Genomic DNA, 13816 nt, shown 5'->3' on the forward strand with positions numbered 1-13816 from the left:
GCAACGTTTAGTATGAGGGGGATAAAGAAGTTGATTTGGCAGCCTGGCAGCAAGGGATTGATGCTAGGGTTGGACGGTATCTAGATGTTCATACCCCCGTACCATGCCTGTGCCATCCCGGGATTACGGTATTACCGGTAGTGCACACGCTTTTTTTACTTAAGAAAAGCCCAAAAACGTCATTTACCAGAATGATAACAGAATGAGAACAAGTATTAAGGAATCCTCATAGCGGATGCTAGGTGCTAACGAGCAAATGCAAGCATTTACTACTAAGACAGACAACCCAGCTCATAAATGTATGCAAGTATCTCAAAACGCAGTTTATAGCACGCACAAAACAAATATTAGACCGCAGGGACCTTAATCCAGGAGGGGATTGTCTCTGCTGCTGTTACCAAGAAGCTTGATCTTGCAAACTAACGTTAGCCAATTAGCTAACATTAGCAAGTTAGCAAAGCCCAGCTGGATAGTTTCGGGGTCATCTATAGGTAATAACACACAACATGAGAGACACACCTTGAGAGCATCATGCCTGACAGGAAGTGTGAAGAAGGGGCTTTCCTTGAAGGAGAGGATGGTCTCAGCTGATGTCCAAGAATTATGTTATGTTCTGTCCAGTTGTCCCTCATACAGGCATGCAGGTGCCATCAACCAGCCAACATACCATCTGTGAATGAACTGTGAGGATTGTCGAGAGAGAGAGAGAGAGAGAGAGAGAGAGAGAGAGAGAGAGAGAGAGAGAGAGAGAGAGAGAGAGAGAGAGAGAGAGAGAGAGAGAGAGAGAGAGAGAGTTAGAGTTAGAGTTAACTGTTGATTTGTGATTGTTTATTCCACTTGCTTTGGCAATGTTAACATATGTTTCCCATGCTAATAAAGCCCTTTTGAATTGAATTGAATTGAGAGATAATCACGGATGAGCATTCAATACTTGCTACATTTGCACACACTGTATATATATTTTATGTTGTATTTTTTGACTTTATGTTTTTTTACCCCATATGTAACTCTGTGTTGTTGTTTTTATCGCACTGCTTTGCTTTATCTTGGCCAGGTCGCAGTTGTAAATGAGAACTTGTTCTCAACTGGCTTACCTGGTTAAATAAAGGTGAAATAAAATAAAATAAAAATAAAAATATGCAGATTTACAGTCATGGGGACAGGATTATTGCTTCTCATCAGGGTGTGGTAGTAGGCAGTAGTGCATGACCTTGAGAGCGTCATGTCCACTGGATAGAGCTGAGTGACTGAACTGTGTGAATGGTCCTGTGTGTGTGTGTGTGTTTAGATTATTATTTTGATTATAATGAATGAAAACATTTTGATGATTATACATTTTTAGTTAAGGCAAATCAAGTCTGACATTTTAAAGTGGAAATTACAAACTTTAGAAGCCTTTCTAAACATTGAATACACTACAAGTTTGCATTTCCTGGGTGATCAAATTAAGATCCTACACATTTTACATTTACATTTTAGTCATTTAGCAGACACTCTTATCCAGAGCGACTTACAGTTAGTGAGTGCATACATTATTTTTTTATTTTTTAATTTTTTTCATACCCCCCCCTTGGGAACCGAACCCACCCTGGCGTTGCAAACACCATGCTCTACCAACTGAGCTACATCCCTGCCGGCCATTCCCTCCCCTACCCTGGGCCAATTGTGCGCCGCCCCATAGGTCTCCCGGTCGCGGCCAGCTACGACAGAGCCTGGATTCAAACCAGGATCTCTAGTGGCACAGCTAGCCCTGCGATGCAGTGCCTTAGACCACTGTGCCACTCGGGAGACCTATACACCTATACACCTGTATACATTCAGAGAAGTAGGCCAATTGTCACAATAATAGTTGTGTTCACAACTGAAGAGTATAGCCTACGTCTTCCTTTCAGTGAGCAGTAAAGGATGTTGGTGAAGTATACCCAGACCAATAAAAAGGCTTATTTTAACTTATTGGCTTACTGTATTGGCTGATGTAACTACAAGAAGTTAATGGTGATCAGCTAAGATGCCATACTGTGCTTTTCTCCTGCGGGAACAGTCAGATTTCACACACACACACACACACACACACACACACACACATCAGTACTGACTATAGCTTAATTGGATGTTGTTGTTTGTGTAAGCAATACAGATGTAGGATCTTAATTTGATCACTCTTTTGTTGCTGAGAGTTTTTCTGCACAGCAGGAAATGCAAACTTGTAGTGTATTCAAGGTTTCAAATGGCTTCTAAAGTTTGTAATTTCCACTTTAAAATGTCAGAAGTGATTTTTCCTAATGAAAAATGTATCAAAATGTTTTCATTAATTATAATCCCAATAATAATCTACATTTCCTGTTGCTGCAGGATTCTTTTTCTGCTGTAGCAAACTGGCTCAAATTAAGATCCCACATCTGTAGCTAAGTTAGCTATGCAAAGTGCCAGATAGGTAACCATTTACAGTAACTGCTGTTCATTATTACTCTGTCAATGGCCAGCTAGTGCTAGCTAGCCAGCTAATGCAAGCCAACTTTGTTCAATTGTTGTTGAGTTTGATATATTGGCATGCTAACTTCATAATAAGTTATCCATCTTAGCTAACATTAGTATTTTTATCTTCCTGTCACACTCACACAGTCTAATATTTCCTTTGTGCTGACAACCTAGGCTGTAAACACACCCCTTAAGCACCATGAATATTCTATGAAGGGGTGTATACTTCCGGGTATGAAGAAAACAAAAATAAAAATTGAATAAATGTTATTGTCAAGTTAGCTACAAAACTAATGGAGAAATCTGACTTTTCTGCAGTGGGTAGCTCTGGTCAGGCAGCTTCATCTTGTAGCAGGTTGAGGGACTAACTTACTTCCACTAGCCACTACTAGCTAGCTTGATTATAGCCAGTAACCAGGTAGGGCTAGCTAGCTAGCCAGCCTGCTAGCTAGCTAGCCAGTGGCCAGCTAGTGCTAGCTAGCCAGTGGCCAGCTAGTGCTAGCTAGCCAGTGGCCAGCTAGTGCTAGCTAGCCAGTGGCCAGCTAGTGCTAGCTAGCCAGCTAATGCAAGCAACCTTTGTTCAATTGTTGTTGAGTTTGTTATATTGGCATGCTAACTTCATAATAAGTTATCCATCTTAGCTAACATTAGTATTTTTATCTTCCTGTCACACTCACACAGTCTAATATTTCCTTTGTGCTGACAACCTAGGCTGTAAACACACCCCTTAAGCACATGAATATTCTATGAAGGGGTGTGTACTTCCGGGTATGACCAAAACGAAAAACGAAAATAAAAAATGGAATAAATGTTCTTGTTATTTGTTTTCCATTATTCCATGTCTAATTTTGACACAATAAATGACAAAACAAGTCGATTTCCGATGTTCGTTTTTCTAATTCAGAAACGAAAAACACACCTTTTTCCGTTTTTCCATTCTCCAGTTTGACTCGGAAATCAAAGTCACAAAACGTACACGGACCCAGCCCGAGTCCTGATTGGTTGCTTTTTCGTAGGTTTCCCTCAGAACTGCAAGACGCTGATATTGCATTACGGTGTAGCAAAATGGCGGCTGTCAGTCAGAACCCACTAAAAGCGTAAGTAATTTAACAAATTGATTAAATTATATTGTGTTACTTTGTTACCAATACGCGTGCAAATGAGGGAATAATGCTGGCGTAGAAATGTGTGTATTTCTACTTGCATAGCCGAATGAACGTGTCAGTGCTTTCACCGAAGTAGCCTGCTTAGTTTATTAGACATTTCTGCTTATTATGACTTACAATCTTGAATCTTCTACGTGTGATATGCGGTTTATCCTATGTGTTATACTAATTGCGTTTTAGGCCTATAACCTAAACATGATAATATATTGACTCCCATCCCATAGACGCTTTGAACCGACACTAGAATTTAATCTTACTTCAAAATTAAGCACAAAAGTGTTTCAACATGCACTGCGCTATTACGAGGACGAGTGAAAGACGATTGCATTAATTTTCCATATTTTCGGAATAACATTGACATTCCGAGAGTCTTTTATAGTTGGTGTGAATTGTCGAGATGTCAACTTTGGCTCTGAGCGCAGACGTGGTCAGGACCGGGTAGGAAGAGCAATGCAGGAGGCATTTTACATTTGCATGCTTTTCCGTCTGAAAGCGAAGTGACAGTAGATAGCCCTATGCATTTTGTAAAGCGCCTGTGTAATTATTTAAGTTTGGCCTCTCTGTGTTCTCTAATGAGTCTACAGTATTTATCCTGTTTTGTCCGTGACTCCATTTTTTTTAAATTAGAGCTTCTATTGTCAGATAATATCTATTAGCCATAGAAGTTGAGTTTTTAGGCAAGTTTGTATTGAGTGGTATTACCACCTCTTCATGTACATTTTCTCAGAGAAAGACATAGACAAAGCCTACTGGTAGGCCATTTCTTTCCATGTTTGAGCATTGACAGACTATTTGTAGGAAAGTTAAGGTATAACCAGACCTTTTGGACTGTGCATTAGAGATGGTGAGACTGTCTGGAGGTGAAGAACGAGGGATATAACTTGACTGTGCCTTTAAGTGGAGGAGTGGTGCAGATTAGCCTGGTCCATGATCCTGGGCCCATCTGTCAGGAGATGCTCCGACCAGGAGGAAGTGTTGGGCACAGGCAGTCAGGCAGGAGACCCGTCTGCTCCTCTGTAGAGGTACCCTGGCACCCCCATGGGCCCTACAGGATCAGGGAAACGTGCTCCTCGCCCACCATTTACGTATGGATGCCATCGTTATTTTACGTTCACAACTGCATAAACGAGAGTGAAGAGCTCTACCACTGACAATCATAAAGGATGGTCTTGTTTCATTATTTCATGGCTGGTGTGGTTCCCAGTTGGCACAAAGTAGCCTAGTTTGAGAATGTGCAATTTTTTAAATACATTTTGTGGGACTCATTTCCTTTAAACCACTTTACCCTTGTATCCAACAAGATCAACCTACTCACACTATTGTGCCTGAATGGGCTGATTCTTCATCTCCTAGAGGTTTTAACATGTGGAATGTCTCCTTGCTATAAGCTGTGCTTAATGAAGTGTTTCAATCTGCTATAATTAGCCACTGTTTCGGGTTTCAGACTTCATCTCACACGTTTGTCAGATTATAATTGTATAATTAGTCACACTTGACACTAATTGGATGTTGCTCATGTGGACCAGTATTCTCCTTTGAGATGAGGCAAATGAATTGGGGAGTCTTGTTGGCTTTGTTATAGAGAAGGCTATGGCAGCTGTGGGTGTAGCCAAAGTGTTGCTCCTCCCACACTGTGTGTGTTGTATGCATGGGAGAGGGATAAGGGCCTCTACAAGCTACTGATAAAATGGAGCTAAAAATATTGAGCTTGTGTGTGGGCACAGGCCATGTGTGTTATTGGTATTCTTTCTCAAGATGACTCAGTGAAATGGCTATCTTAGCTAGAGTCGATGTGTTCAATAGGAAACAGTCTCTCTCCAGTCTAGACCCTCCCCTCTTGCAGGGCTGCAGCTATGGCTTCCTGTAAAGCTCAGCTGCACCTGCAAAGACCCAAGACATTTGCCTGAACAGATCACAAAAGGCAGAAGTATCTGGAGAAAATTGGTGTTCTGAAAAATGTGTATTGCCCTTTGTCAGCCTGTAGAGGATCAAGGTATAGACAACAACATTGCTTATAACTGTAACTCTAGCCCTCATAGGCCCTAAGCTAAAACTCTTGGGGTTCCTCAAATGTAGTGTAAAAGACAATAGAATTAATGCTACTGCAGATCACTTGGCTTGCCGGGACTCATGGAGTTGAGATGTCATTCTCTATTATGCAAAATGTGTGTTATGTAATGCTCCCACTAAGGGCTGGGCACAGATGTGACACCCCAAACCATTGACAGGAGCACACTGATAGAGGAGGCCCCAGCATCCACAAGATTTGCTTTTAGTTTCCCCCCTCACTCACATCTGTAAGATAATGTGTGCTTTGAGGTAGGCCTATCCTTACTGTAGCTCAGTCACACAGTGTCTGTGTCTGGTTAGCTGTGGTATGTCTTTTTACCGTTGGAACAACCTTCCAACCACTTCAATGTCACACAAAGGCCCTAAAAAACAAACAGTGGAACAAATAACGTATGCAAGAGGAAAAAAAACATAGAGAGCAAAGACATGAGTAAGTGTGAGCGCGGCCTCTCTCACCTCCTGTGCTCTCAGACGCTGAGGCTCGTCACTCATTATGAGTGTTAGAGAGATCTCTCACCTAGGCCGCTGCACCTGCTGCTCAGGGCACTGAGGGCAGTGCACTCAAATGAAAGACGGGCAGCAACGTCTGAGACAGTTAACACCTCATGACAGAGGGAGCTTTCAACATTCCTTTCGCTGCTTGCTTTTCTATCCCCCTGGCTGTTTTTTTTGTCAGACACATTACCCTCCACTGAAGCTTGATGGAAGTGATCTAGGTACAGCATTCAGATTCACATGACATGGTAATGGTACTGTAATTTGTGGAGTAGTTTTAGGCCCATTTAGGGCCTGCGCTCTTTAAGTAGTAGCCTAATGACTGTATTGTTAACAGGTACAACACATGTAACTGCTGTATGGCATACAATCTTGAAACATGGTTGAGGTGCCATGACATGTTAAAATGTCCTTGCTGCTCAGGGGCTGTATAGGGCCATAAGCAAACAAGGAAATGCTCATCCAGAGGAGGAGCTCCTCGTGGCTGGTGATATTTTTTTATTTTTCTCAAAGTTTGTATTTTTTTGTGGCATTTTTCATGATTATACAGATAATACAGACAGAACAGGTAGAGGGAAAAACACACACGGATCCCCTACCAGATCAAAACCACCCCAACCCCCCATTCTCCAACAGAGCCCCACCCCAAAACCAGACTTAAAGCAGGCATGATATAGAATTTGAGTAATATAAGCAAACAAAAAAAATAAAAAAAGTAATCAAACAAAAAGTAAAGAAGAGTAAAAATAGTGATACACATTTTTTGGGGGGTTGGTTTATGGAGTTGTGAAATTAACTGGGTCCATGTCTTCTACAAAGTATAGGAAAGGGAGCCAGATATTATAAAATGTAATTGCAGTTCTCCTAACGGAGTAGCCCATTTTCTCTAGCTTGAGATATTGCATGCCTTCCTTTATCCAATGGCTAAAAGTAAGAGGAAACCAATCCTTTCACTTAAATAGTATAAGACATCTAGCTAGAAGAGTAGTAAATGCCAGCATGTTGCCCATATAACTGTTTAGAGGGGGCCTCCTGTGGGGCCACTCGTATAATGATATGAAGGCAGAAGGTTTTATAGGTCTCCCCAGTATCTTAGAAAATGTCTCAAATTGATATCCAGAAATCGGTCAATTTCTGGCATGTCCAAAACATGGCAGTAAAGTAGCAGGAGCCTGCTTACATTGGTCACAAGTGGGATCTATTTCTGGTCTAATCTTGGATAATTTTGCCTTTGACCAATGTAGTGGCCAGTGATTTTAATGCAGGAAACAAAAATCTATTTTACCTAATTTCTACCAGCATGTCACCTTTGCAAAGTTAGAGGAGACAAAACTCTAGAGCTGTGTTCGAATACCCATACTAACATACGGTATACTACATACTTAATATACTGCATACTATATACTATTAGTTCATTTTAGTATACTGTAAACGAACAAGATGTGACTGGGGCTCAGCTCATTGCAGAGGCACTAAAAGCTCAGGTGAAGTGTGTGCAATATATATAAAACAGTGTTATACTGTGTAACCGTGTTGCTAATAATATATTAGTCGCTGATACTGTCCTTGGCAGTGAGAATGTAGCACTACGAGTTGTGAAAGTGTGCCATAGGTCATTGCACTGGTATAGCTAACTATTAATATTGTTGTAGAAAAACATTTAGATGTTTATGTGGAATAGTATATGTTAACACCCTTGTTGATGCATGCCAATGTGTGTGTCAATGCAAAGAAAATCTAAACTACATTGTAACAATTCATATACAATTCAGTATGAAAATGTATGCACTCACTAACTGTAAGTCGCTCTGGATAAGAGCGTCTGCTAAATGACTAAAAATGTAAAATGTAAATGTATCCTTTCAGTTGATCGTACTAGCGCTTCGCCTGTCTGCCGGAAGTTGATGCTGTTGCTATGCAACCTCTTGCTAGCTTGTTAGCATAACAAATTACTAGCTAGACATATTACGACTTCGGGTGTGTTCTTAAATTCAATGTGGAGTGCCAGAGTGTGCTCGGAGTGCGCACTGGGCGTTCGTAAATTCAGAGCATTGTCAGATAGTCCGTTTGTAAATTCAGAGTGTTTCGCTCTGGGAGCGTTCAGAGGAGTAGGGTTGATTAGAGCGTTCTGACCTTACAACAGCAGTCAATCACCCAAGCTGACTGGCTAGCTACTTCCAGACACAAATGAGAGAACACCTCACTCTGACCATTTTACTCGCCCTGGCAGAGCTAGTTAGGTAGTTTTCATGTTATCCAGAGCATTGGTGACTGTAACTGTGCTGCTGGCAACTATTTAATTACGCTTTTTTGCCGACGTTTACTGACACCGGCCATATTCAACGGGTGTTGAGCGTTCGTAAATTCATCAGTTATTCTGCGCTAGTCTGGTACACTCAGACGAGAGTGCTCTGAAATCGGATTAGATAGACAGAGTGAATTTACGAAGGCACCCGAATGTCCATTGAGAACGCACAACGACTATACAATTTAGCTAAGAATGACAGGAATAATCAAGTCAATAAACATTGGGTAGTTAGTTAGATAGCATATAGTTAATGTACTGGCAAGTTTGATGTATTAGTAGCCAACTAATGTTAGGTAGCAAGCTAACATACTGGTACATACTGCTGTAATGATATGCTATGTGGTTCATAAGGATAGCATAGCTAACAAATTATCAGCCAACATAACGTGTAAGGTAACTTATTTGAAAAGTCATAACTTTATTACATTGCTCAACATTTTCTTAACATTTGTCATAATTAGTTGAAGCAATGAATTTGTATCCGCTCTCGTTGGACTTCGGCTACATATTTTCCGCCATTTATTTCAAATCTGAAAACGATATGAAGCCACGGCCATTTTCTGAAGAATTGCATTATGGGCCCTAAAAGCACTGAAATAGTGTCCACTGCTTGTATACTTCGTATTTTGGTGAATGTAGTAACAACAAAAAAATCCAGAAAAATGCATGTCAAAAATGTTATAAATTGATTTGCATTTTAATGAGGGAAATAAGTATTTGACCCCTCTGCAAAACATGACTTAGTACTTGGTGGCAAAACCCTTGTTGGCAATCAGAGGTCAGACGTTTCTTGTAGTTGGCCACCAGGTTTGCACACATCTCAGGAGGGATTTTGTTCCACTCATTATGGTTTCGAGGCTGACATTTGGCAACTCAAACCTTCAGCTCCCTCCACAGATTTTCTATGGGATTAAGGTCTGGAGACTGGCTAGGCCACTCCAGGACCTTAATGTGCTTCTTCTTGAGTCACTCCTTTGTTGCCTTGGCCGTGTGTTTTGGGTCATTGTCATGCTGGAATACCCATCCACGACCCATTTTCAATGCCCTGGCTGAGGGAAGGAGGTTCTCACCCAAGATTTGACGGTACATGGCCCCATCCATCGTCCCTTTGATGCGGTGAAGTTGTCCTGTCCCCTTAGCAGAAAAACACCCCCAAAGCATAATGTTTCCACTTCCATGTTTGACGGTGGGGATGGTGTTCTTGGGGTCATAGGCAGCATTCCTCCTCCTCCAAACACGGCGAGTTGAGTTGATGCCAAAGAGCTCGATTTTGGTCTCATCTGATCACAACACTTTCACCCAGTTCTCCTCTGAATCATTCAGATGTTCATTGGCAAACTTCAGACGGCCCTATATAAAGTGGGGAGAACAAGTATTTGATACACTGCCGATTTTGCAGGTTTTCCTACTTACAAAGCATGTAGAGGTCTGTAATTTTTATCATAGGTACACTTAAACTGTGAGAGACGGAATCTAAAACAAAAATCCAGAAAATCACATTGTATGATTTTTAAGTAATTAATTTGCATTTTATTGCAAGACATAAGTATTTGATACATCAGAAAAGCAGAACTTAATATTTGGTACAGAAACCTTTGTTTGCAATTACAGAGATCATACATTTCCTGTAGGTCTTAACCAGGTTTACACACACTGCAGCAGGGATTTGGCCCACTCCTCCATACAGACCTTCTCCAGATCCTACAGGTTTCGGTGCTGTCGCTGGCCAATACGGACTTTCAGCTCCCTCCAAAGATTTTCTATTGGTTTCAGGTCTGGAGACTGGCTAGGCCACTCCAGGACCTTGAGATGCTTCTTACGGAGCCACTCCTTAGTTGCCCTGGCTGTGTGTTTCGGGTCGTTGTCATGCTGGAAGACCCAGCCACGACCCATCTTCAATGCTCTTACTGAGGGAAGGAGGTTGTTGGCCAAGATCTCGCGATACATGGCCCCATCCATCATCCCCTCAATACGGTGCAGTCGTCCTGTCCCCTTTGCAGAAAAGCATCCCCAAAGAATGTTTCCACCTCCATGCTTCACGGTTGGGATGGTGTTCTTGGGGTTGTACTCATCCTTCTTCTTCCTCCAAACACGGCGAGTGGAGTTTAGACCAAAAAGCTATATTTTTGTCTCATCAGACCACATGACCTTCTCCCATTCCTCCTCTGGATCATCCAGATGATCATTGGCAAACTTCAGACGGGCCTGGACATGCGCTGGCTTGAGCAGGGGGACCTTGCGTGCGCTGCAGGATTTTAATCCATGACGGCGTAGTGTGTTACTAATGGTTTTCTTTGAGACTGTGGTCCCAGCTCTCTTCAGGTCATTGACCAGGTCCTGCCGTGTAGTTCTGGGCTGATCCCTCACCTTCCTCATGATCATTGATGCCCCACGAGGTGAGATCTTGCATGGAGCCCCAGACCGAGGGTGATTGACCGTCATCTTGAACTTCTTCCATTTTCTAATAATTGCGCCAACAGTTGTTGCCTTCTCACCAAGCTGCTTGCCTATTGTCCTGTAGCCCATCCCAGCCTTGTGCAGGTCTACAATTTTATCCCTGATGTCCTTACACAGCTCTCTGGTCTTGGCCATTGTGGAGAGGTTGGAGTCTGATTGAGTGTGTGGAAAGGTGTCTTTTTATACAGGTAATGAGTTCAAACAGGTGCAGTTAATACAGGTAATGAGTGGAGAACAGGAGGGCTTCTTAAAGAAAAATTAACAGGTCTGTGAGAGCCGGAATTCTTACTGGTTGGTAGGTGATCAAATACTTATGTCATGCAATAAAATGCAAATTAATTACTTAAAAATCATACAATGTGATTTTCTAGATTTTTGTTTTAGATTCCGTCTCTCACAGTTGAAGTGTACCTATGATAAAAATTACAGACCTCTACATGCTTTGTAAGTAGGAAAACCTGCAAAATCGGCAGTGTATCAAATACTTGTTCTCCCCACTGTATGTGCTTTCTTGAACAGGGGGACCTTGCGGGCGCTGCATGATTTCAGTCCTTCACGGCGTAGTGTGTTACCAATTGTTTTCTTAGTGACTATGGTCCCAGCTTCCTTGAGATCATTGACAAGATCCTCCCGTGTAGTTCTGGGCTGATTCCTCACCGTTCTCATGATTATTGCAACTCCACGAGGTGAGATCTTGCATGGAGCCACAGGCCGAGGGAGATTGACAGTTATTTTGTGTTTCTTCCATTTGCGAATAATCGCAAACTGTTGTCACCTTCTCACCAAGCTGCTTGGTGATGGTCTTGTTGCCCATTCCAGCCTCGTGTAGGTCTACAATCTTGTCCCTGACATCCTTGGAGAGCTCTTTGGTCTTGGCCATGGTGGAGAGTTTGGAATCTGATTGATTGATTGCTTCTGTGGACAGGTGTCTTTTTATACAGGTAACAAGCTGAGATTAGGAGCACTCCCTTTAAGAGTGTGCTCCTAATCTCAGCTCGTTACCTGTATAAAAGACACCTGGGAGCCAGAAATCTTTCTGATTGAGAGGGGGTCAAATACTTGAAGCGGATTCTAAGCTACACAAACTGGAATATGTTACTGGATTCATCCGATGGCATTGAGGAGTTTACCACATCAGTCACCGGTTTCATTAATAAGTGAATCGACGATGTCATTCCCACAATGACCATACGTAGATATAGGGCTGGGCGGTATACCGTATTTTACGGTATACCGGTATTGATGCACGGACCGGTTTGGGTTTTTGCTTTACCTTCTATAATGGTATTTTAATGTTTGGTTTGTTAAATGTGATACGGCATGTGTAACGTTAATTTTTATAGTATACTTCGCTACCTGAGTCATCTCTCCGTTCTCTCTCACTCTCTCCATGCCGCTTTCCACACAAACCTAGCCCCGCCCCCTGTCACTCAAGGAGCGCATTTGGTTTTCCTCGACCACAAGACACTTGCTTTCAGTCTGCATGGTCAATGCAGCACATGGAATAATGTTGATGATGACCATACTGTGTTCACTATGCTTCTTAATATAAATCCACTAGCGTTCTATAATTACACTATTAGTTTGTGTTTCTTACATCTGCAAACAGCTAGTTTGTCTGTTCTTAGCAAGTTGGGCCTAAATGTTGTTAGCCGCTAATGCTAATCGCTAGTTAGCTGGCTAGCTAGCGGGCTGTCATGTGCCTTTTACTGATGAGTGGCTTCCATCTGTCCACTCTACGATAAAGGCCTGATTGGTGGAGTGCTGCAGAGATGGTTGTCCTTCTGGAAGGTTCTCCCATCTCCACAGAGGAACTCTGGAGCTCTGTCAGAGTGACCATCAGGTTTTTGGTCACCTCCCTGACCAAGGCCGTATTCCCCTGATTGCTCAGTTTGGCTGGGCGGCCAGCTCTAGGAAGAGTCTTGGTGGTTCCAAACTTCTTCCATTTAAGAATGATGGAGGCCAATGTGTTCTTGGGGACCTTCAATGCTGCAGAAATGTTTTGGTACCCTTCCCCAGATCTGTGCCTCAACACAATCCTGTCTCGGAGCTCTACGGACAATTCCTTCATCCTCATGGCTTGGTTTTTGCTCTGACATGCACTGTCAACTGTGGGACCTTATATAGACAGGTGTGTGCCTTTCCATATCATGTCCAATCAATTGAATTTACCACAGGTGGACTCCAATGAAGTTGTAGAAACATGAGCAATAGAAACAGGATGCAACTGAGCTCAATTTCAAGTCTCATAGCAAAGGGTCTGAATACTTATGTAAATAAGGTATTTCGGTTTTTATTTTTAATAAATATGCCAATTTCTAAACCTGTTTTCTCTTTGTCATTATTGGGTATTGCGTGTAGATTGAGGGGGAAAAATAATTTAATCATTTTAGGATAAGGCTGTAACGTAACAATGTCGAAAAATTTAAAGGGTCTGAATACTTTCCGAATGCACTGTATATGGCGCATAGAAGTCCGAAGAGGGTGGCCAGCAGAGATAGGTGGGATAGGCTGAGGGAAACTGAGTGTTTGGATGTGGAACTGGAGACAAGTGGGAGTGGAGTTGCTGGGCGGGGGATAGAATGATGGTCAAAGATAAAATAAAAAATAATAATACCAAAAATAAAGTATGTTTGAATGACACTGAGGGGCAACGCTGTTACGTCCAATGCCTGTTTGCCTGAGGCTGATGCCACGCAGGTGCTTGTACGCGTGTACACATGCATATACACACACTCTCATTCAAATGCACACACGGACATGTACACACATGTAATTAGTGCCAGACATGCACTGAAACGTATACAGTTGGCCTTGCTTGATTTTTTTTGGGGGGGGGCTC

At 42.2% G+C, this 13816-nt stretch overlaps 1 protein-coding gene across 2 annotated transcripts in view; it reads left to right on the forward strand.

The window, feature by feature from the left end:
- The first annotated feature begins 3500 nt into the window (after nt 1–3500).
- LOC121544927 (zinc finger protein DPF3-like) overlaps nt 3501–13816 on the forward strand; it is a 42199-nt gene continuing 31883 nt past the window's right edge. For both annotated transcript variants that reach the window (XR_005996167.2, XM_041855181.2), the window contains exon 1: nt 3501–3575. Coding sequence is in view for 1 of the 2 variants with exons in the window: in XM_041855181.2 (XP_041711115.1) it covers nt 3544–3575 (32 nt within the window). In the remaining variant the exon portion in view is untranslated. The remainder of the gene's footprint in view (nt 3576–13816) is intronic.

The sequence above is a fragment of the Coregonus clupeaformis genome, chromosome 29, assembly GCF_020615455.1.
Source record: "Coregonus clupeaformis isolate EN_2021a chromosome 29, ASM2061545v1, whole genome shotgun sequence".
Taxonomy (NCBI): Eukaryota; Metazoa; Chordata; class Actinopteri; order Salmoniformes; family Salmonidae; genus Coregonus; species Coregonus clupeaformis.